General features: G+C 45.5%; 1 protein-coding gene across 1 annotated transcript in view; it reads left to right on the top strand.

Moving 5' to 3' along the window:
- Positions 1-7,990: 7,990 nt before the first annotated feature.
- Positions 7,991-23,766, top strand: part of HCFC2 (host cell factor C2) — a 389,963-nt gene continuing 374,187 nt past the window's right edge. The window contains exon 1 of the mRNA XM_069629914.1: positions 7,991-8,334. Within this exon, the coding sequence (XP_069486015.1) occupies positions 8,097-8,334 (238 nt within the window). The 5' untranslated portion in view covers positions 7,991-8,096. The remainder of the gene's footprint in view (positions 8,335-23,766) is intronic.

Below are 23,766 nucleotides of genomic sequence, written 5' to 3'. Positions count from 1 at the left end.
AGGATGGGGGGGATCAGGGGTGGGGGGACCTCCTCAGACTGGATGGCACACGGGGACAGGAGAAGGGAGGGAGCAAGGAGGTGCAAAAAGGGTGTTGGGGGAGTGGCCTAGACCATCTCAGGCTTAAAGGCACAGGGAGGTGAGGGAAACCGCGTCATTCTCCGACAACCAAGAAGTGTTTTCCAACTTTAAAGCATTATACTTTCTCAACCCATGTGTGCCCTTCCCCATCCATCCCACTACTAGCCTGTGCCAGCAGTTGCTGCAGCACCAAACATGTAACATAGAGCAGCAGCAGTGTGATGGGCCGATCTAGGTCTAGCACTGAACTGTCGTGGGCCGCACGCCCGCACTGCGGTCAGCGCCCCGCGCGGCATTATGGGGCCAATATTTTTTGGGCACTGGCACTTATTTTTTTACAAATTAAGCACTGCATACCAGAACTGTGCTATCCTATACAAGAGACTCTGAACCATTAACTTTGGCCCAGGCCTATTGAGAAGAATTACTGGTTGTATTTAACCGAAACCCTTTGCCCTGCCTATGAATGTATTTGGGCTGTCTATTCTTATAACCTTGTCTTTTCCTCCCTTTTCTAAGTATCTGAAGTGCCATTTTGCTCCTACTTCATTTTTTAGCTAAACTTGTTCAGTTACTTACCGTTGGATTTTTGTGGTGTATTAGTGTGTGATATTGAGCAGTGTGTGCTAGTGTAATGTTTTACAAATGATTGAGTAAATAAATGTATATTCTTTTACTAAGAAACCTTGAGTAAGTGTTTGCTTGAATCACTATATTGGTTGGTCCATTGTGTAACTTGTTCTACTGCTCACGTAAACTCTTGAGCAGGGGCGTTGCTAGGGGGGGCTAAGGGGGCTATAGCCCCTGATCTTTTGGTTGTAGCCCCGGATAGAATCTCAAGCGCTACAGCCAAAAGACTAGCTAGCCCCCAGTCCCAACAGTACTGACATCAGCTTAGCCCCGGGTCTTTTCCAGACCTAGCAACTCCCCTGCTCTTGAGATAAGTCTGGCTGCTCAGCCATCGCTACCACTTTACTGTGTAGTACAGGTATGCACCAAAGGTGAAATTGTGCTTTCACTTGTAGTCCTAATTAAATTACCTGTAGTGTTCCTAAAGAGTACTGCAGGTGATTCTGCCTGACACACCTCATACCTGACCAGGCTCCATTTGGGAGAGGGTTTCCAGTGACGCCAAAGAACCAACAAAATAGGTAAAACCATTGTATTGTTTGAACCACTGTATTTGCTATTAACAATGTATCATAGAACTCTTTATTTATTGCACTATTCTTACAAATGATTACTAAATATTGGAAAAACGTTTAAGGGTTACTTATTAAAGAATTTGGAATTTACTTTGTTCTACTCACCAAATTGAATCTTGTATTACAAAACAAAATATTCTAGCAGTAAAATTTCAATGTAAATAGACTCCCTTTACTGAATTTCTTAATCATATTGTTCCATCAACTGGTGTTCAACATTTTGGTCCTAATTCCAATGTCCCTAAACCACCAGAAATGTTCTATAATATGCGTTGTTTACGTTTGTCTCTCCCCTCTGATCGGTTCTATGTGAAAATGGCGAATATTGTATGCCGTACACCAAAACTACTGATTTTTTTCACCCGATTTGGTGCGGCACACAATATTCAACATATTTCACTTTTGGGGGGGTGGGTTTCACCCCACCAAACCGCCTTCATCCAATCCCCCACCCAATATCTTTAAAACAAAGGGTTTCTTCTCTTCCCGCTCCCCTCAAAAAACTACATCCCAAATCCCCCTCCCATCACATTCAGGGTAACAGACTGCTCTGAGTGGTCTAAGAGCTGTCTTTCTAATCGACCTTTGTCTCATTCCTAAAACAGAATGAGATCTTTTCACCTAATACCCTCCTATCGTGTCTGTCCTATTCATCGTCTTGTCTCTTGATGTGTTACATATATCAATTTTTATAAAATTATTTCCGCTTTAAGAATATTTTTCAGATGAAATGCTACATTCTATTTCATTCCTTGTTATGAAATGTTCATTTTTAAAATAATGATAATGTAGCTATTCATATCAATTAATTGTACTTCTAAAATATTTCAAATAACATCAAAATATTTTTTTTGTTTACTAGAACTCAATCTGGTAACTTTTTAATTGGACTCAACCCATATGGAAATGCCATAGCTTATGATAGGACTTCTGTCAGAGTGTGTTTGCAACATTGTGGTTGCATGTGTGGGATGTGCAAAGGGGCAGGAGGTCACCTCAGTGGGTGTTAAAAGCTGCATACATGTCAACCCTCCCGATTTAGCCGGGACACTCCCTATTTTTCTGTAAAAATGTTTGCAATTTTGTATTTTCACCCTCATAAAATACATAGCTATCAACGTTTTGTCGCCCCATGGTGGGTGAAAGCACCTGATTTTGCTTTTGCCGGGTGAAAGCCTATTCGTTTATATGGAAGGGTAGCGAGATTGGCGGGTGAGAGAGCTACTTTCAGGGCAGGTGACACCCACCAAAAGCGTTTGAATTTAGAGGTATGTAAAATATCCATAACCCTCCCCAATGCAATCCAATGGGGAAATATAATTCTCCCGCTTTCTATGACAACATCTCTGAAATAAATGACCGAGGTGTAGGTGAGTAGAGGATGAGCTTTATTCCACGGCCCCCGGAGGCAAGGGCTGCTGGCTGGAAAATGTCGTAGGGCGTTCCGTGGTGGAACCTCGGGGGAAGCATTCTCCATTCCGGGTGGAACGGAGTGATGCATTAACATTATAACATCTCCTTACCTAAGGGAAAGCGGGGGCGGAGATGGGGAAAAAAACAAGGAAAAGTGGGGTGGAAGGATAGGCTCGGGAAAATTAACATGAGTTGACGTTGTAGTCAATAGTAGATGAAATTGTTGCTGAAGTTCCGGATGATCTTGCGATTCCTTTTCGACAGACTCCTGGCAGATCTTTCTTCATCGTGGTGACAGTGTTCGCATTTTTTTGTATGCTTGAGGTGGTGTGTCTCCTCAGGAATGGGTTCATTTCTTGACCATACGGCATCATATGAGTCTGTGGATGTACTGGGTCTGCATGTGTCGTCGTTTGTTCCCTTCACATTCTCCCTTGACCAAGTGTCATTGTAATTGTTTTTGGAAGTGCTCGGTCTGCAGGTGTCATTGGTTATTTTCACGAGATCATCGTGGGATCATCTCTTTCCATTGTCCAATGTGGCGGATTTGTCGTGGCACTGTATGACTTTTTGTGGAGATCTGAATTTGGATTCGCCCCTGAGTGTTTTCTTGGGTTCTCTGACACAGGCCCAGTCTCCTTCCTGAAGGAGCATCTGTTTTACTCCGTTCTTCTGGTCGTAGTAAGTTTTGTACTTCTTTTGCTTTTCCTTTATAGCTTTATGGATTTGTTCCATATCCACTTTTGGTTCCACGCTCCTCCTTGCCTCACCGGTTTCTAAGAAGATCCATGCTGGTCTCAATTTGTTAGTTGCGGTTCTGCCTCGCATCAAGGTGAAAGGCTCTGAGTTGGTGGTGGAGTGCGGCGTTGTTCTATATGCGTGCAAGGCCTCCTTGAGGGTTTCTCTCCATGGCATGACATTGGCTGTGGCTAGCTGGATGACACTTTTTATCAGTCTGTCTGTCCCTAAAGATGTGATTTTCATTTATGGATATTTCGTCTTTAAATGGTGTGAAGTTTGCCAACTCTTGTCCAGTACCAATCCAGTCGTTCATTACGGCTCTTCTGATTTCCTGTTGTTCTGTGTCGGCTTTGGTGATGCGTGTCCATTCATCAGAGGGGATGGCAGGATTTATGGTGGCTACAATATCCTCATCTTGAACTTCATTTTCGACGTCTTGTTTGTCTTGAATGGTGGGTAGTCTCGAAAGACAGTCTGCTACTTGATTCTGTGGACCAGGATTGTAGTGAACTTGAAGATTGTATTGCATGATGTCTAGAAACCAGCGCCTTATTCTTGGTGAGATAAGGTGTGGCATTTTGGATTGTAGGATGTTGACTAGAAGTTTGTGGTCAGTCTTTAGGAGGATGGGTAGGCCCCAAATAAGATTTCTGAAATGTTGTAGAGCCCACTTGACAGCCAAAGCCTCTCTTTCGATGGTGGAATAATTCAATTCGGCACCTTTTAATACTCTGGATGCAAATGCGGTGGTCACGATGTTGCCGTTCTGTTGTTGCTCTAGCACTCCACCAAGGCCGATCTTGCTGGCATCTACTGACAGTATTGTTTTGGCTTTATGATCGAACATGCTCAGGGCTGGAGCTCGGTTGATGTCGGACTTGAGGTTCTCAAATTCGTTTTTGCTTTCTGTGGACCATTCAAATCTGTTGGATTTCTTCATGAGTTTCCTCATGTTTGCCGTCTTGTTGGTATAGTTGCTCACGAATTTGGAGTAGTACTCCGTCATCCCTAAAAAACTTTTCAACTGGTCTTTGTTGGTGGGTTCAGCTAAACTCAGTATTGTGTCCATGAGTTTTTTCTTGGGACGGATGCCTCTTGCATCGATGGAATGGCCAAGGTAAGAGACTTGACTGCACTTGAGGTTGCATTTCTCTAACTTGAGGGTGAGTCCACTTCTTTGCATTATCCGTAACATGCCCATTAGCTTGGCATCGTGTTCTTCCTCAGTTTTGGCTGATATGAGAATATCATCTTGGAAACATTGTACTCCATCGAGGCCTCCGAAGAGATGCGACATGAGTCTCTAGAAGACTGCTGCGGCGGAAGCAAGCCCGAATGGCATTCTGTTGAACATGTATGCTCCTAAAGGTGTGACGAAGGAGGTGAGGGCTTTTGAGCTGTTGGTCTAAAGCAATCTGGTGGTATGCCGAGGAAAGGTCCAAGGTGCTAAAAAAACTCGCTGATTCCATGGTCGTGAGAAGTTCAGATATGTTAGGAAGTGGGTATCTGTCGACCCATATGTTTTTGTTTAGATCCCTTAGATCAACACACATCCATATGGAATTGTCGGGTTTCTTTACTAGGACGATGGGGGCAAGCCATTCGGAACTTTCTATGGGTTGTATAATGTTCTCATTGCATAGACGTGTGAGTTTGTCCTTAAGTGCTGCTTTGGTCCCAAAGGGGATTCCACGTACTCGATGGACCACGGGAACAGCACCTCTTTTCAATATGATTCTGTGTTGGAAACCTCTAAGCAGTCCTATTTTATTGCACAACACCTTGGGGAATTACTCCGCCAAAGTGGATTTGATGTCAGTGTTGTTTTTGAACACGCTCAGTATAGGGATATCTTCTCCGGGGTGGATTCTCACTTGGAGGGCTGCTTGCTCTTCCCATCCTACTACCGAGGATCCATTCTTGGCCACGTACATCTTGCAGTATGTTTATCTGTCATGGAACCTGAGCTTGATCCATGTATACCCAATGATGTCGATAGGTGTCTTTCCATACCCTGTGGCTCTCACCGAAGAGCTCCGTAGATCATGTACCTTGCCAGAGAGTACCTTCGCAAAGGTTTCGAGATCCACCATGGTATAGGGGGATCCTGTGTCCACCATTACTTTCAAAGGTATGTTGTTGACATACATGTTAACCCATGTACCGCTTGATTCTTGGAAAGAAGTAACCGTGAGGATTTGCACTTGCGGGTGTGTCTGGTTGATAGATAACATGCTGTGTGACATTTGGTCGTAGTCCACTATCTTCACGGACCCATATCTGTTGGCAGGTCGTCTGCTGCTGTTGTCAGATCTACCTGGTCTTCCTCGGTTGTTTCAGCAGACTTTGGCAAAATGGCCCAACTGGCCACATTTGTAGCATTCAACATTATTAGCCGGGCACATTTTCCCAGCGTCGTGGCGTTTATACCACCCACACTTCTGGCAGCGCGTGGGGTTTTGGTTGCCATAGGGTGATACTCTCCCTCTTCTGGAGTTTCCTCTGGTATTTTGAGGCGCGCTTCTCACAGCTGCCACTAATGTGTCTTCTTGATCATAGCCAGAACTGCCTTCCACAGACTTCACCTCAACACCCTCTTTCAGGATCAGTCTCTCTTTCATGCAATGGTCCCCAAATTCCATACTCCTCACTATTTCAGTAGCTTGCTCTAGCGAGGTTTTTTTTGTCTGCCATAGTTTTTGCTGTATGCGGGGATCAGCCACATTAAGCACAAGCTGGTCTCTCAGATACTCGTCACTAATACCTGTGAATTCACATGTAGACATCAGTACTCTGAGGGAAGCTAGGTATATATCGACTGACTCGCCTTTAGCCTGCTTCCGAGAAAAGAACGTGTATCTTTCCAGCACCATGTTTGTCTTGCTGCCGAAGTGTTTGGTGAGTTTGGCCAAGGCAGTGTCAAACTTTCGATTGCCATCTCCCCCTGCACTATCTGGCTCTGGAAGCGCCCTGAATAACCTCAGGCCCTCGGTTCCTATGCAGTTCAGGAGGGTTGCTTCCTTGAGGTCATCGCTGAATTTACTACCGCCAATGGCCCTGAGATATATCTGGAAGCTATCAAGCCATTGCTCCCAAGGGCTTGTTGGTGTTCCAGGGCAGGGAAGAAACTTGGTGGGGTGCGGCACGTTCTGCATGATTGGCCGGTGTGGACGGTGGAGGCTCTGCGGGCCGGGCTGCGCTGCTGGTAAGGAAGGTTGGGGGCAACGATGCGATATGAGTGTGGCACTGCGATGAATCTGTGTTATGGGATCACTGGGCAGCTGGTCACCTTCTTATAGCAGTTTTCACAGTGGTGTGCCCTGGCGCTGTGGATGACTGACAAGATATAGTGTGGAGTGCACAAATGTTTGTGGAACCGTCAGTCCAGTGTGCCCTGGAGGCTATGCACTGTTATATGGTGTCGCAGTTTAACAGAATTGTCTCGTGATACATTTCTCTCCCATCCGGAATAGACAGCTGGCTGGAGGCAGTGCAGCGCGTTGTAACGTGTAATTCCAACATGCAAGTTTCTTTGCTATTGGGGCCGCCGAGCACAGCTGATGACGATCAACGGCGTCGTCGCCGTGGAAACAAAGGTTGGGCCTGCCAAAATGGCTGCACGCACGGCACGCAGAGAGGTCCTTTCCTCTAATCGCCGTTGGCCGGCGACTTATAAAATGCACGCTTGCGCAGTGTGCTTGCGGCGGTGTAATGAGTTTGTGGCCCAAAAATGAGGAAATGTTACCTCGATCTCCATTGCTGCGCTTGTGTGGTTGCCGGCGGCTCCTTCCCCTCCGGGGCAGCAGAATCGGGGAGGCAGGCGGGGGCGGCGGTGGTAGAGGGCCGCCGGGGAGTCACCGGGGAGTCATCGGGGCTGTCGCCGGAGGATGGCAGGAACACGGGCAGGGGAGCTCCGGGGGCCGGTTATAGCTCACTGAGAAAATCCTTGTCGCCAAATGAAATAAATGACCAAGGCACAGGTGAGTAGAGGATGAGCTTTATTCCACGGCCCCCGGAGGCAAGGGCTGCTGGCTGGAAAATGTCATAGGGCGTTCCGTGGTGGAACCTGGGGGAAAGCATTCTCCATTCCGGGTGGAACAGAGTGATGCATTAACATTATAACAATCTCCCCATCAGGCAATCCAAAATGTTGGCATGTATGAAGCTGCCATCTTTGGTAAGGGATTGAAAGTGGCCCCACTCTTAGAATTCCAGAAGGGCGCACTGTCCCCTGCTAAAAAAAATAAAAAAATAACAGAGAAATAAGCTCTCCAATTCACATAATGTATCTTTCACAAAAGCCAAGCTCATTGGCTTTGGCAGTGCTTGCTGCTGTCAAGTAACCCAGCTGCAAGCCCAGCCGGGGGGATTCGACGTGCCCGTCCCTTTTCTATTTCCATGGCGACTGCTCCAGCTGGGTAACAGATGTGCAAACACAAAGTCCTCACACACTAGACCGCGCCAGGAATCCTGACCAAGAGCTGGCGCGGACATCTTGGGAGTAGAGAAACCAGTCCATTGTTGAATACAGAGAGCTCCGCCCTTAGTTCACAGGACAATGGCGGCGCTGAGCCACACCTAAGATGGCCGCCCCTGTCACGCCCCCGCGGCTTGCGAGGGGTGCGCTCTAGTGCTACGGAGCTCCGGCAGCACCCAATGGATGGCCGTTCCCGCCCCGCGGGGCGGCGAGGGGCAGTGACAGCCGGGGGCGGTGGTCCTGCACCGGCGAAGATGGCGGCAGGCCGCCCGCTGAACTGGAGGCGGGTGTCCTCCTTCACGGGGCCCGTGCCGCGCTCCCGCCACGGACACCGCGCCGTCACCATCCGGGAGCTCATGATCATCTTCGGGGGCGGCAACGAGGGCATCGCCGAGGAGCTGCACGTCTACAACACCGGTGAGGGCGGGGCCGCCGCCGGGGCAGGGGCAACCAGTGGGGGGGGCAACAGAGGACCAGGTCTGCAACACCGGTGAGGGCGGGGCCGCCGCCGGGGCAGGGGGGGCGCGCAGGGGCAACCAGTGGAGGGGGGGCAGCAGAGCACCAGGGGCCACCAGTGGGGGGGCAACAGAGGACCAGGGGCCACCAGTGGGGGGCGCTAGAGGGCCAGGTCTGTGGGGGGTGGGGGCTGCAGAGGACCAACGGGTGGGAGCTGCAGGTCTGCAACCCTAGTGAGGGGGCCACCAGTGGGGGGCGCTAGAAGGCTAGGTCAGCAACACCGATGAGGGTGCCACGGGGGGCAGCAGAGGACCAGGGGCCACCAGTGGGGGCGCTAGAGGGCCAGGTCTGTGGGGGGTGGGGGCAGTAGAGGACCAACGGGTGGGAGCTGCAGGTCTGCAACCCTAGTGAGGGGGCCACCAGGGAGGGGGGTCAGCTAACTGCACGTCCACAGCAGTGGATGCTGTGCTTGCCCCGCACCCACAAGGGCCCTCGGGCATCACTCTGTCACAGTCTTGTTTTCTGTTGTTGATGCATTTCTGTATCATTAAAATCCCACTTCTGACACCTGGCGCTTTGATTAGCTCCCCCAATCTCTACATAATGCTGTAAAAGTGGAGGGCCCATGTAAAAACACTTAAATATAGCGAATTCTCCTGTGTTTGAATGGCTCTTAAGTGCCTATGCTAAGTCTACAAGGCAAGTGTGCCAGTTTTACCCCAGATCATTTCTTTTGCTTTCTCAATTGTTTGGCAGCATTCCTTTCTTTCGCTAATTGTGTTAACGGGCCTGCGTTTAGTTGTTGCCTTTCAACATATCTTATAATTCTGCCCACTTTGATTTTTTCCCGCTAAGAGCGAATACTACTGGAGGTGCAGGGGGTGTACAAATATCAAGTTGCAAGCTACTAGCCAGCCATAAAAAATGAACTCGCTGCCTGGATTCTGCAACATAAAGCACACTATTTCTAACTTGCTAATAGCCATTTATCACTGGACAGTAGCCAATGGCAAGTGCACATTTTGCACCTTGACTACTGATCTAGTGCTGCACAAGTTTATCCTGGAGAAGATCCATATTAGTACCCATTTACGGTGGCTGAGAACTTCAGGCTTTTGGCAATGCTTGATGTTTCCAGGAAAACTTTGCGTCTTTAGTACTAGATGATCTAAAGAGGGGGGGCTTACTCTGCAAACCTGTTGGAAAAATTCCAAATGGGTTTTAGAGTGGGTTTGGAAACATTGCACTGCCATTGGCTGTTGGACACATTCGTTAGTGCTGCAAGAACCAAAGGAAATCCTGGCTTCCATGTAGCCATGATTGACTTTCGGTCTGAGTTCGATACAGTAGATTGGAGGGGGGGATCTGTGGGACTAGATGGAAGTGCAGGGGTGTCCAAAAGACCTATTGTGTGCTGTTCGTGGCCTGTAAGAGAAACCCACAGTCCAGGTCAGGCTGGACAGCAAGGTGGGGGTGGGGTAGTCACACAGTAGAGGTGTTAAGCAGGGCTACATCCTTGCACCAATACTCTTTAACACACAGTCAGACTATTTGAAATCTGTAGAGATCCGCCCCTCCCCAAAGCCCCCAACATGGCTGGTTAGAAAGTGCCATGTCCTACGCCAATGACCTGGTGCTGTGCGACCGTAATTAAATTGCAAACTTAGGTGGACATACATGTCTTAAAAATAAATTACGTGAGAACTAAGCTAATACACTTTGCCCACAAAAAAACATCAATCCCTAGGGTGACTGGCAACTATATTGAGCATGTTACCTGCTTTAAATACCTGGGCCTAGAATTTGCAACCAGCTGCGATTATTGGGCAATTATTCTGGGGGAAAAAGCATAAGGCTGTATGCATAAAAGTGACATCAGGATATAGCCTATAGGCATGGCAATACTATATAAACAGTTTCTGTGCATCCATATTATGTAGGCTGGAGCCTCTGTGCATGGAGAACTTGGTTAAAGTCCATTGAGAACAAATTCTGGAGACGAATTCTCGAACTAGGTCCAAGCGTGCCTATAGAAATTATAAGGCTGGAAATTGGTCTTATTTCACTGGTTGCTTTGCCACTGAAAAGGTGGTGCCTTTTGAGTATAAAATCTAGATTATAGATTGCCTGCCTTGCCCATTACTCCTATTGTTGGGAAAAGGAGTGCTCACTCCCACAGAAAGTACGCAGCAATGAAACCATTGTTGAAATTGAATCGGAACCACATTGGGAAGAAGAAGAACTGCACGTTTTAAGAAGGAAGTTTATTGTAAAATTGGAATGATTGGATTGGTCTTCACACTATAATCATTTGGCGAGTCTGAAAAGTTTCCATACGGTTTTGCAGACATTGTCCCACAGCTTTAAAATCCCACAGAGCTATTTAAAAATGTCCATCTTCGGCCTTGCGTAAATCCCTCCTTTTACTCTGCATAACCAAATTGCCCGTATTGGCATGTATTGGATCAGAATTAGCTAGCGCCAAGGAACACAGCATTTGTCGTCTTTGTGGTATTGCGGGAAGGATGGAAACCGCTTGCCGCTTACTTTCGGACTGCATTACGCATGGTTCTTTGTAAATGACATTGCTAGGCCCTTGTGTAATTCATCTTGATAACATCAAAGATGACGCTTTTTGACCTTTACTGTCTAAATACAGAAGAAATCGTTGCATATAGCTCTGTTATGTATGGTGTGCTCTATTAGCGATGGGTAAACTTGTAAAATAGCGAAGTAAGGTGGAAGTATATTGCATTGCGAGATGAATTGTTACTAATTTTTATGTATTGAATTTTGTGTTGAGGAATACTTTTAATATTGTAACTCATATGTTTTATGTGAAAGTTCCTATGAACTACATACATAATAAATGAAAAAAATTAAGCAGTCTTTTCGTTGTTTTCCTCTTCGGCTTTTACGATAAGAGACCGTCCATATGCGACTCTGGGTTTTATCAACTGTTCCGTACAGGGTACTCCATTGGGTTTCCTTTGTGTTTAGTTCATCACCAGTTGTGTGCAATATTTCACAATGACAGTGGTCCCAAAATATTCAGATATTTATTTTAAATTTAATTTGTATTTTTTTTTTTTTTTTACAAACCTTTTCAACTCAAAATAAAATCGAACCCTATAAACCATAACAACACATTTAAAAACATCTTACACATATTCTTTTACATAATTATAACAGGCATCAGTAATTGGCATAGTACAAACAAATCATATTTCAGTCTTGTAAACTGACGCCTTCAACATTTAGGAATTTCCAAGATTTTATAAAAGCTGCTCTTATTGTGAGATTGGTGATGTCTCGTCTAATTGTGACATATCCAAACTCTAACCACGAGTATCCCGCTCACCATTGGCACGTATGTCCCTGGACCCACCATTGCATTCACAGTATCTTATACCAAATTGTGGATGGAAGGAGTCCTGCAAGTGGGCTCCTCTCTAGGATGGGAATCGGGTGGGTCAGGAAAGGGGGAAGATGGAGGTAGGGCAGAGAGGAGTATGTACAGGGGGGCCCTTCTTGGGTGGAGGTGGATGGGAGCAGATCATGCATTGTCATTTTCCAGGAGCCCCTTCCACGTGGAGGAGATGGCACTTCAGGTCGCCTTGAATGCAAAGATTCTAGTGCTACTTTTGGTTTCTAGGATAGAGCATTCTAGTGGCGTGGTGGGAGAAGGAGTGGAAGTACCTGGAGTGGGTGAGGGACTGAGATGGGTGGTAGTGCAGAATGTAGAGCAGAGGAATATCGGGAGATGGAGGTCGCCAAATAATGTGGAGGGGAGGGCGCGCATAAAATCCATGGAAGTTGTGAAAGTCTTTTTCTTGTGTATGTATTGTATTCTCATTTTTTCTCAACCAACGCGTTTCAAGCCTTCCTGGTGCGTTTTCAAGGCAGTTATTCGCAAGGACTCCGATTATGGCATGCAACATTTACAAATGGGTCTCAGGCTGACAACTGTGAAGAATGCAACAGAACAAAGAACATTCGGATGAGATGGATTCTTCAGAATGTAGCTTGGTGTGGAGTGTATGTGGTCAACCTAATGAAGGTATAGCAAGCATCCTGATGCCCATTGACATTGGGCTCAGTCCATTTTATTATTGAGAGTTGTGAACGAATCTTTAACTGTTAGTGCAGTGCGTTGGTTAAAATGCAACTTTGTGTTGTTAAACTTTCTCTTATATTCTTCTAGTCTTCTGGCATATAGTCCATTTATTTAAAAAAAGAAAATGCAGATTTTTCTACTTTAAAGTGGGCCTTCGTTTGTGGTTTAGTAATCCTGCGTAGTGCTTTATTGTGTTTAAAGTGTGACACCTCACTGATGGGACCCAACAAGGCTGAAACACATGTATGGGGTTGCTGTTGGTACTCTTGTTCGGAAGAGAATTGCCCAGCATTTTGGTGCTGGACTGGCCATGTGGGTGGGACAAAGACTGATATGGATGTTCCTCTTATGTGGAGGTTGTGGTGAGCTAAAACGTGTTTGTAGATCCTCCCGAGTGGAAGAAATTCCATAGAACAGGGAGTTTGACCCATGTTAGTTCTCAGTAGAGGGGCTCCCACACTCCTTTGTAATATTATGTAAAAGCACAAAAGATTGTAATTTGTTGCATAGTGTATTTTTTCGAGATTTGATAAACCTACTAGCGCGTAATAAATTTAAAATTAATATTTGTACGGTTTGCAGCCCAGCTTGGCAGGAATAATATCCCACCTAGTCAGCTATTATTACTGCTGGAAGGCATGCATACATTTCTCTGTACACATTGCAAAACCTATTCTTCCATTTAGCAATGTTAAACCTTATCATTACACGTTTTGTTAATGTAGCACCACATATGCAGAATGTTTCCTAACTGTTAAGTTTTTGCCGCATGAATGCTAGTTTGAATCATTCTTAATTAGCAAAGCGAAACGCTTCCCTGTATGTAGCCTGATCGCATGTGTAGCAATAGTATTTCCACGTAATGAACTGTTCGCATGTTACTGCCTTTACTGTAAGTTCTGCCAACCCATGACTATACTCGCTGACCATGAATATTGCCGGACATATTTATATATAGTGCAACTGTTTCCCACATGATGTCTTGTAATACAATATCTTGCTTCGTTATTGTTTTTGTGTGCTAAACAGGGCATTAATGTATACATGTTACTACATTCTTTAGAATAACTGTACCTTCGTGTCTGCCTCTTTGAGTAAATATCTTATGTTGCCAGGTTGTACATTTTTCTATTCGTATTCAGTGTATTGTGATCACATTTTAATTTGTGAATTTTGAGCGTTGTACAACAGAAAAATAACTTTACTTCTACGCAGCGTCACCCAAAAGAAGGGAATTGCAGTGAACAGACTGCATGACGCAGTATTAAATAATGAAAATGTGCTCCCCTGAGGAAGGAGTCCTCTCTGCCAAACCACTCCAGGAGCAGGAAGCCTCACCTCCCCAAAGATTTGATCCTTGCGTAATAGTAAGGGTCACTGACTTCCGGCTTTATGAATTATTGAAAATGTTGCGGTGAGTTAACACCGTAGGATTGAGGAATCGATCTCCCGTAACTTGTGATGTGGGCATCTGGTTAAAGAAAGTTCGGTGCTGAGAACTATCCCTGGCGTTAATCCCCTGAAGTTCTTTCCTCTGTATGAACACACATGAAACATGTTGGGTTTGGGTTACTGCAATGTCTAGCAGTAAAAGTAATTGTGCATTCACGTCTATAAGAGCCCTGAAATAGGCTGCTTCTAATCTATTTGCTCTTTATAGTAAAGTACATTTGCTAACCTTTGAGTACGTACTTTTTTCTGTACTTACGTTTTGGCGAGGGAATTCGTTCCAACCAAAGTTCTCCCTAAAGAATCTTTCCTAAAGATTTTTCAAATGTTTATTAAATTGTTATGATGATCTTGTCATTTTAAATCACTTAATTAATGTCTTTTATGCTGTCATTCTGAATAAAAAATCTGTCTTGTAACCTTTTGTCCCATTTAGAGTGAATACGCTGGTGTGAGTTAAATTACAGTGGGTGAGCCATTGGATCCACTTCAACTCATGTTTGTTCATTCTCATATATATATTATTTTGTAAACGGTAAACTATTGTTGGGATCTTTTTGTGATTTCTTATTTTTGCTTTGGGTGCGATCCCCTCAACCTTTAATTACACTAAGTCTCTTTTGAGTTATATGGGACAAAAAGGAAATTCAACGAGTACCTGCATGTTGAATGCACTATAATATGTTTATTCTAACAAGGAAGCCGAATAGGTCTTGCTGCTATTAAGATAATGACTGCTGGAAAGTGATATTGGATTAACATAAGAAGAATAGCTTTTGCTACCGATGTAATCTTTATATTTGCTGTGGCTCTCCGCTTCTGATACATGTATAGTAGCATTACTTTTATAGTGCAGGTTAATTCTGAGCCCATTCCAAATTGTAAGTCAACTGCCATTTAATATGCATCTTATTGTAACAAGGAACGTTCATTGACAACAAAAAAGATTTATGCTGTCCGCTTTTTAATTGGTACTTCGTTACCTCCCATAGAAATCAAAGGGACATCTGTGGGTGGGCAGTATACACGTAGATATCTAGTTACAATCATTACATAAAGACAAAGTTAGAGACACTGGGGTGCTAGCAGTTGGAAATGCGCAGGATAGGTGAAAAGCGGTAGTTTGCGGCTATTAGGCACTTTTCAAGGTAGATGGTTTAAAGCAACCGGGTGATCGGGAGAAAGGTGTTTGAGATGGGTTTGTGGGTTGAGCACCAGCTGCAGAGATCCATGTAGCTAGCAGGGCACATCAGTATGCTTTCTGTCAAAAATGATTAGGCTATGGGATACTTTGAGCATTTTCAAAGGTGCCCCCTTGTGCTTGTACTCCTGCTTGTAGGCAATATAGCACCCTCCGATTTAAAGTTATAGACCGTAACCTAAACTGAACTTTACTGAAAAACATGGGGACAGTGCAGTGTTTTATAGTAGCCATATCACAAGTATGCGCTGTGTAACCGCTTACATGTTTAGGACTACTTTCATGACTGAGTTTCGAAATAGGGATTGCCTTACTGCCACAGGTTCTACAGGCTAAATATAATGGAACAACAAAAATTAACCTGGGCGAAATGAGATCAGAACATCTGTACACATTTAAACAATACCAAGTCTTGTCAAAAAAATATTTATTTATACGCAATTTACACAAATATTTATTGTTGTCAACATCCACATTTAAACACCACCATTCATTCCATCATTCATTCACAATCTCACTATACATGTCACTATTCCACACTTGTGGTACTAAGACCACCTAGAACCAACATATTAACATACATTTCAACACCTCTTGGTGATTACAGTAAGTGTTAATACAAAAACAAATGGCATATTGCTTATTTGCTGTAACTCAACATATGTTTCGGTCGTCACAATAGGCCCCTAATCAAAACCGGCAAATATAAGCGACCTTCTTAGGAGACGGATGGTTCTGTTGCAACCACTCCGAAATGTCAAAAGGTGGAGGATGTCATCAAACCTCAATCTACAAACAAACAATATACATAACATCAGAATTCCGATCTCTTATTTGTTTAGACACAGATATATCTTGTGTGTATATATCAGTTTATGTGTATACAGATTGGCACTCACCTCCACGGGAAATAATGGAGACGCGTGTCAACGATGGACTAAATCCTGCAGTGGTGCTAGATAACTCTGCGCCTATACTGCAACGTAAGAGGAGGACAAAGCATCTTAGTAAGCCTGCCCTGTAAACAATACACCAATGGTATGGACACACTATCTTACCTGATCAAAAATTCAGGTATGGGGGTGTCTTGCGTCTTTAGTCAATAAATCCAAAGAGGAAAAATCCCTGTTCTCGCCTGAAATGCAACACAGAGACTCGAGACTCAAATATTTTCATCTTGACAACACTGGAGGTAATCAAAACCACCTATCAATTCGCCTCCCCTCATGTGCTCGAATCCGGATATGTTCTTATTCTGGTAACCCATTTTCTTCTCACTGCGCGGTGGTTCCAGTTCAATGTTCCTGAAGGGATACATGGAACTAAACGTCATGCTCATATATCTAACTAACTCAGAACATTGTTAAGGTTTTGTTAATGCTGCTGTCTCACTCCCCTGCCCCTCCCTCCCTACATAAAGTTTTGTGGAGGAAACAGATAAAAATTCCCTTCATGAACCTTTGTATAATCATGCTGGAGGTCTATAACGACCCCACTATCATATTAGGTTTTCTGACCCTAAAAATAATAATAATAATGGCTCGGTGTGCACAGTGACTGCCAAACGGCTTATAATGCTGATGGAAAACGCACAACTGCAGCCTTAGCTGGGCTGCTGCCTTAGCTGGGCTCCATGGCTGTTCAAACACCTCCTATATGCGTGAAAAAGGGAAAAGCAGACACATGCGCTGTGCACGCTGATTGTCAGCAGAAATGGAATTGAAAGGGTCGAGCTTACCCTTGCACTCTCTCTCTCTTCAAAACCTCAAACTGCGAATTTAAACACTCAAACACACACGCACATTTTACTTACCCTGGGTTCCTTCTCTCTTGTCCTGCACACACACCAAATTTCGTGCTGGTTCCTGGGCGTGGCTTCCTTAAATGTCGGTTATGGGTTTGTCTGGGGTTTCGATTGGTTCCTAGTTTGTATTCCCTTTTTTAACAGATATTCAAAACCCATTATCTGTTTTCTCTTGTATTGGTTAATCGGGTGATTTCCATCACCTGTTAGTTCAGTGTCCTTAGAGACTGCCCTTTCCATAAGTCATCTTGGACTCCGTCTAGCGTGTGTGCGGTCGTCCACATCTACAGGAATTTGCTCACAGTGTCTTGCTTCTTCTCTTCACAGAATGCATCTTTAGAAGATGACGCTGGCCAGTAGAGAGCAACACCCAAAGGAAAAGGGGGAAACTGGTATAAACGCAGGAAGAATGGAAACTGGAAAATGCCAAATATTTCTGGGATTTTTCCTCCTAAAACCTGCTAGTTTGCTTTCGACCCAACCCGTTCCTTCCATGTTGACCCTGTTGCATTCAAGTTCAGTGTCCCAAACGCTGGTTTGCTGGCTGCACATGGAAGATACCAAGGGGTGCTGGCTTGGGGGTATAAGGTGACCTTAGAAGTACGATTTTATTTTTGGTTTTATTTGTAGAACAAGAAGCGCTTGGGTAAAAAGCTACATGGACAAATCCCATGTTTGGGTGCCTTACACAGGATGCTGTGAAAGATGCATTAACCAGGTCCTGAGTAAGGCAGACCTAACATGAGTACAGACAAACTTAGTACATTTTAGGATTAACAGTTTGTGTCCATAAGTACAGGCAACACAGCATGGTGGGTAATTCAGGTGGTGGGTGGTACTACATATCAATTGGCTGCAGGGTTGAATCCTGATACAGTGGGATCAGACTTGATGTGAGTGTATATGGCATTCCAGAACTTGGGAGCGATGAGGGTGAAGGAGCGAAAGCAGGAAGATAGCATAGGAGTGGTGGATCACCAGCATCAGTTAGAGCTTCCTCTTCTCCCCTGTCCATCTGAGCAGCAAGCTCAACCGAAAACGAAACCCAGACACAAGGCATGCGTTGGGTGTATAGAAAGCCCAGTAGAGCGAAACCACCCCCCCCTCGCCAATGCCCACGCAAGAGAAAACTGTGTTACAAAACGTTTATACATAAACGGATAGAAAAAAAATTAATACCATCTGGGTGGTAGAAGTGTGTTAGTGTGTTGCTGGTCTCAATGAGTTTATTTTTTCAAGTCTCTGTAGTGTGATTGGTTATGACATGGGGCCTTGGCAGATGTCATTACCATTGCTTTGATTCCCCCCCCAATCAACCACCAAATCCAGCTTTATTTTAGTGAACAAGCACCATAAAAGCACATATATGCAATTAATTAAAACCAACTTCTCTGCCCACCACCTATTCACCATTCCCCATCGCCGCCTCCCTCATCCAAGGATCTCACCTGTTTGTGCCTGTTCAGGCCTGATTAGGCCAAGAGCCAGACCCGCTAATCCGCAATTCACCTACAAAGCAGTTGCTACTACTGCTACTTGCCAAAAGACATCACCAAATGTCTCCTCTCTCCACAGCTCATCCCCCTCTCACTAGGGTTCAAATGGCCACTCGCCCTGGGCATCCCCGGTAAACTACCCTAGTGAACCTTAACATCGCCCTTGCCTCCATCCAACACCTGCGGACCACAGGCCCTCTCATGCTGATCAAAGCTTGCTCAGCAGTCGCTACAGCAATCGTAATGCTCTGTTCATCACTGAAACATGGTGTACCCCATCCTTCCTCCGTGTTTTCGACGTCCTACCCCAAGGCTACTGCAGCCAACATACGGACCAGCCAGGAAGGGCAACAGATCAGCCAGGAAGGGCAACGGACGGTGTGGCAATCATCCACTGGAGCGAATGTCCAATGCTCCATCTTCCTTTATTGTGCAAGGAATACATCACCTTCCACCTCATCTACAGACCAGCTACACAGGAGTGAGTCTTTCATTGCTGACATCTCCATCTTATTCTCCTCTGCCAAATTGGCACACTTTTTATTAATGTCTTTCTCAGAGATTTTAATGTCCCCCGAGTCACAGGCCGACAACTACAAGTGTGCTCTTCCCGACGCACAACGAAGGCTGCACCCTAGACTTGGGCCCTCATTAAGAGACGCTGTACACAGTACAAGTGACGGTAATGATGTTTGCTGGAACTTTTACTGGAACAGCCAACTACAACGTTGCTGGTAGGGGTGACGCAAGAGTCGGAGGTAGATCTGACCTCTACAGGCAAATGAATGCCTGTATTACTGGCACAGTACTGCAGTTGCCGGTAATTGCAGAAAAACTTCCCAAAGGCGTCCTATTAGACTCCATGGAAATGGGCACTTACCGTGAATACTGACACTTGTAATCTGCCGGCGTTAGTGACAGGCAAGTGCTGGTAATATTGTATACGAATTGTTCGTTTTACAACTGTTCGAATTACAATTGACCTTTTCACAATTGACCGAATTGTGAAGGTCAATTGTAACATATATGTGGGGGGAACCCCCACAACCCCCCCCAACGCCAAACCCCCAAAACCCCTATATATATATATATATATATCAATTGTGACCCTTCAAATTCAGTTAATTGTTCATTCGAACAATTGTAAACAAACAATTTGGGTAATACCCGTAAAATATTAGTTTGCCAGCATTCCTGTGGTTTTACTGCCGGGATACCAGCAAACTCGTAAAATGAGGCCCTTAGTCTTCACATCATCCACTGCGCAGAGCCTATACCAGTTGACTGGTCTGACCGCGCCACCATACCACTATCGATCGTCCATTGGACTAAGGCCCACCAAGGTCAGGCCAAATGCCCCTTCACTCAACGCTGTTCATTCAAAACCTTCCTGGTCAGTGAGCTGCAAGTGAACTTTGCAGACTTCCCCAACACAGGAAATGCCTCTGACCGCCTGTAGTATTGAGGACAGGAGACGGTAATTGTGATGCCAAGTGATACTTTATTTTCCTTAAAGTGTCCGTGAGGAGTGGTTGGGACTTGCGAACAGTTACGTCACTGTTTAAAGTCTTGTTAGCCTACTCCTTTTCAGCGTCTTCCTAAGTACTCGAGCCTGGGTAGGACCACCAGTTGCTTTCTCTCTTCTCCGGGATCAGCTCTCTGAAACAAGCAACAGAAGCCGGTTTAGCAGCTGTTCTTTTATCCTCTGGGATTGGCTTGTAATCTGACCAATTGGGGATGGCCCATGCCATACACTTCCTGATTGGAGAGAGACACGAGAGCCTTCCCCCCCTATATGAGCTGTTGTCCCCTCTCATTCTGTTGCTGCTCCCGAGCCTTGGGAAGCTCCTCCCCTCCAGTTCCCGACACCAGCGAAGTCTTCATGCCGATGCCATGCCTGCTCCGACCTTGTCTCTGAGGAAACCTTGCCTCTGGCGTGTTCCAAGGTGGCTGGCTCCTCCCCTTCACTTCTGATGGCGTGAGCTTGAGCCTGCGCCGTGTCCGAACCTCCCTTAACCCCTGTGCGGCGGGGAATGCTGTGCCGGCAACTTTCCCAGGTAAGTGTTCCTCCTGTCAGGGTGTCCGCTGTGTGCGCAGACCCGTTAGCAGGCCTCTCCCAGCTGTCTCAGGCTCGGCAGGATGGAGGCGTGTCACCCATGGCTGCCGCTCGCCACCGGAGCAAGAAAGCGGAGCTAGTCGCCACTCCCGCGCTGAGCACCGCCCATCATGCTGTCCGTGCCGCACAGGCACAGAGATCTGCACCCCCATCACCGGCTTCATGTGGGCAGTCTGGGCTGCACCCGCTCTCTCATCTCCCTCGCACCGCCTAAAATTATTCAACAACTTTGCTCTAAAACTGGTGGACACTCATGCCCCCTACGAAATGAGTCGTGCTAAGACTAGACCATCTGCCACTTGGTACACCCACAAGCTCACCTCCAACAAATGCTTAATCAGAACCTTGGAGAAATGGTGGTGCAAAATCTGTAACCCTGGAGACCTCGCCAACCTCAAATCTCTCTGCGCCAACAGTAGGATTCTGATTACCGAGGCCAAAGCTGCTCACTACTATATCGCCAATGCGGTAGCCTCTAATGGGAGCAAAACCCTCTCTGAAGTAGTAAAGCATTGTACCAAACTCTCATCAGACCCCGAGGTGCCAGCAATTTAGAAGAAATGCGATGGAATCAACACATTTGTTATCGAAAAAATAGACAAAATCTTCGAGACCTTCGAAGCCATCTCCGCTTTAGTGCCCACTTCACTCTGCCTCTCTGGACTGAATTCCTCCTCTCTCTCCCTCTGATCTCCTAAAAGGATTGCCTCCCTCAAATCTACTTCTTACTCTGACAAGATCATCCCGGCCTCCATTGTTAAACGATGAAAGGCGGTGTGCTCAACCCTCTCCACAGCATCATGCATGCCTCCACCACAGAAAGGGAATTTCCGGACACCCTCAAGACTGGTCACATATGCCCTCTTATGAAAAAACCTACTTAAATCCACAAACTGGCCGAGGACCAGCCTATTACGAACCTCTAGTTTATTGGCAAAATCTTGGAAATGGTAGTCTGTACACAACTACTCGGCGGAATCAAACAACTTTACCTCCTAAATGTACCTTGCCCCAAGTGTAGCATCGAGACAGCCACCATCTAGATGGTGGATGATGCCCTCCAAATCCTGTATAAGGTCCCCTCCCTCCTTGCCGACAGGATGGGATTCTCTGGCACTGTCCTGAATTGGTTTACTTCCTACCTCTCGGGCAGACACCACGCCGTCCAGATGAACTTGTTGAGTTCTAACCGACTCCAGGTGAGTTCCACAAGGATCCATCCTCTCACCAATCCTTTTTAACCTTGCATAGAGCCTCTGGGCACACTCCTCAAAAATCACAATATAGCCATCCATCAATACGTAAAGGATACTAGGTGGTACATGAGTAAATAGCGCTCAGGTCATCAGTTGTCACTCCAATTAGCTAGCCATCGTCCAGTCCTGCATGTGGACCACTTACCTCAAACTAAACCCATCCAAGACTGAATTCGTCCTCATCCATCCTCCAGCTAAAAAACAACTTGTCCAACAATGGCTTAATGATGTGCACGTAGAAGGATTCGATCTGCAACTCTGGGACTCTGCAGAATCCTTAGGCTTAACCATTGTTAGTAGCCTGTCCTTCCAGAAATACATAGCCAAGAAGGCAAACAGCCTGGCTATGAATCTACATGCTTCACAAAAGTGAACCTTCCGCAGGACTTATTAACTGTAGTGCAGACCGTTGTGGTCTCGCACATCGATTGGGGGGGTGGGGAAGTCCTCCTGAAGGGGCTTCAAGCTGCTCACTTGGCTCCCCTAAAAGCATTCCACCACCCTGCAGTACGTCTCTTATTACGGGTGCACGGAAATTTGATTCAATCCCCACCATCCTACACTAACTACATTGGCTTCCACTCCAAGCCAGGATAGTGTTCAAGACTGTACGTATCATCTACAAAGCAGTCACGAGTAATACACCAGTCTACCTGGCGGCTAAGCCCCACATATCAGGTGGTTCACCCTCCTCGTGCAGCAAATCGGCAACCAGTTTGAATCTCAACTCGTCCGCAAATGGAGAACCCGTAAACAATTTCACACACCCAACCTTGCAAACTCTATCCTGGTGTCTGCTCTGCCCCAACAATTCTCCAGTTTAGCCAATCTCTCAAAACCTGGCTTTTTCAACACCTGGCCACGGACTAATTCCAGTGGATGCACAGACCTCAACTTGCAGTGCTAATCTACTACTAAAAAATGCCAGCCCAAGTGCTAGGATACCAAAACTCTGTAAAGCGCTCTACTGCTCCCGACCTAGGTCCCCTCTTTAAACAAAATAATTATTGGTTTTAAATGTACCGCAACTATTACAATCAACATGCGGAACCCGGGATTTCATATCCCCATGCACGTTTTAAAACAGTTAAAATCACAGGTGGTAGTATACCAGCAATGTTTGTACAAAACAATACAAATCTGGCCATCCAGTGTCATTTGTGCATAAATAAATGTGTGTGTGTCCTGCCTTGAGTAAATGGCTTGAATTTGCATCAACAACTATTTGATTAAATGCTTATTTGCAAATAACTAAGGCCTCACTAATCTCGGTGTTGGCAAATTGATAATGTGAAAAACATGTTTTTCTCCGAGTCTTATGAAGTGGGCAGAGAAATAAATAGTGGTTGTCACTCTCTAATTGCAGTGAGCGCAAGTGTCAATTTAGCCTGAATTACCGCTTCAGCAAGCGCAGGTTGCTAGTGTTTGGATGTTCAGGTGAAATTGAATATAGAGCTCATCGGGTTCTAAGGAAGAACCTTCCTTCTAAATCGGGTAAACTGGCAAACCTGGATTAATTCTGCGCTAATTCTCCAATACCAAATCTCATAGGCTTCTTTAACTGCAGAACTTTTCTAATCCAGTGTTCCTATTCACTCTGCCGTCTGGGGTATAAAACCGAGGGCAGCCAGACTGATGTATTTGTTTTATTTGCATAGCGCGCCTGGCCCAAGGGCAAGAGGGCGCACATCTTAAATTACATTACATGGTATACAGCATAAAAGATTACATAACAAGAGACAAGAAAAGTAGCCAAACTGAGTATACAGTAGTCAGTGAGGTTAAGAGCATGCAAATCAGAAGCTGATGCTAAAGGTAATATTATAAGAAGACCTACATTAAAGGTCAATTAGGGAGGGTGAACAGTATATGTACATAGTTAGTGTGTGGAATGCCAGAATTTAGGAATCCAGGGTCACCAGCCACGTCTTGGCTTAATATGGATGAACCATTT

The sequence above is a fragment of the Ambystoma mexicanum genome, chromosome 12 (assembly GCF_040938575.1).
Source record: "Ambystoma mexicanum isolate Mex_15411 chromosome 12, UKY_AmexF1_1, whole genome shotgun sequence".
Classification (NCBI taxonomy): domain Eukaryota; kingdom Metazoa; phylum Chordata; class Amphibia; order Caudata; family Ambystomatidae; genus Ambystoma; species Ambystoma mexicanum.
This window is presented reverse-complemented; position numbering and strand designations above follow the sequence as displayed.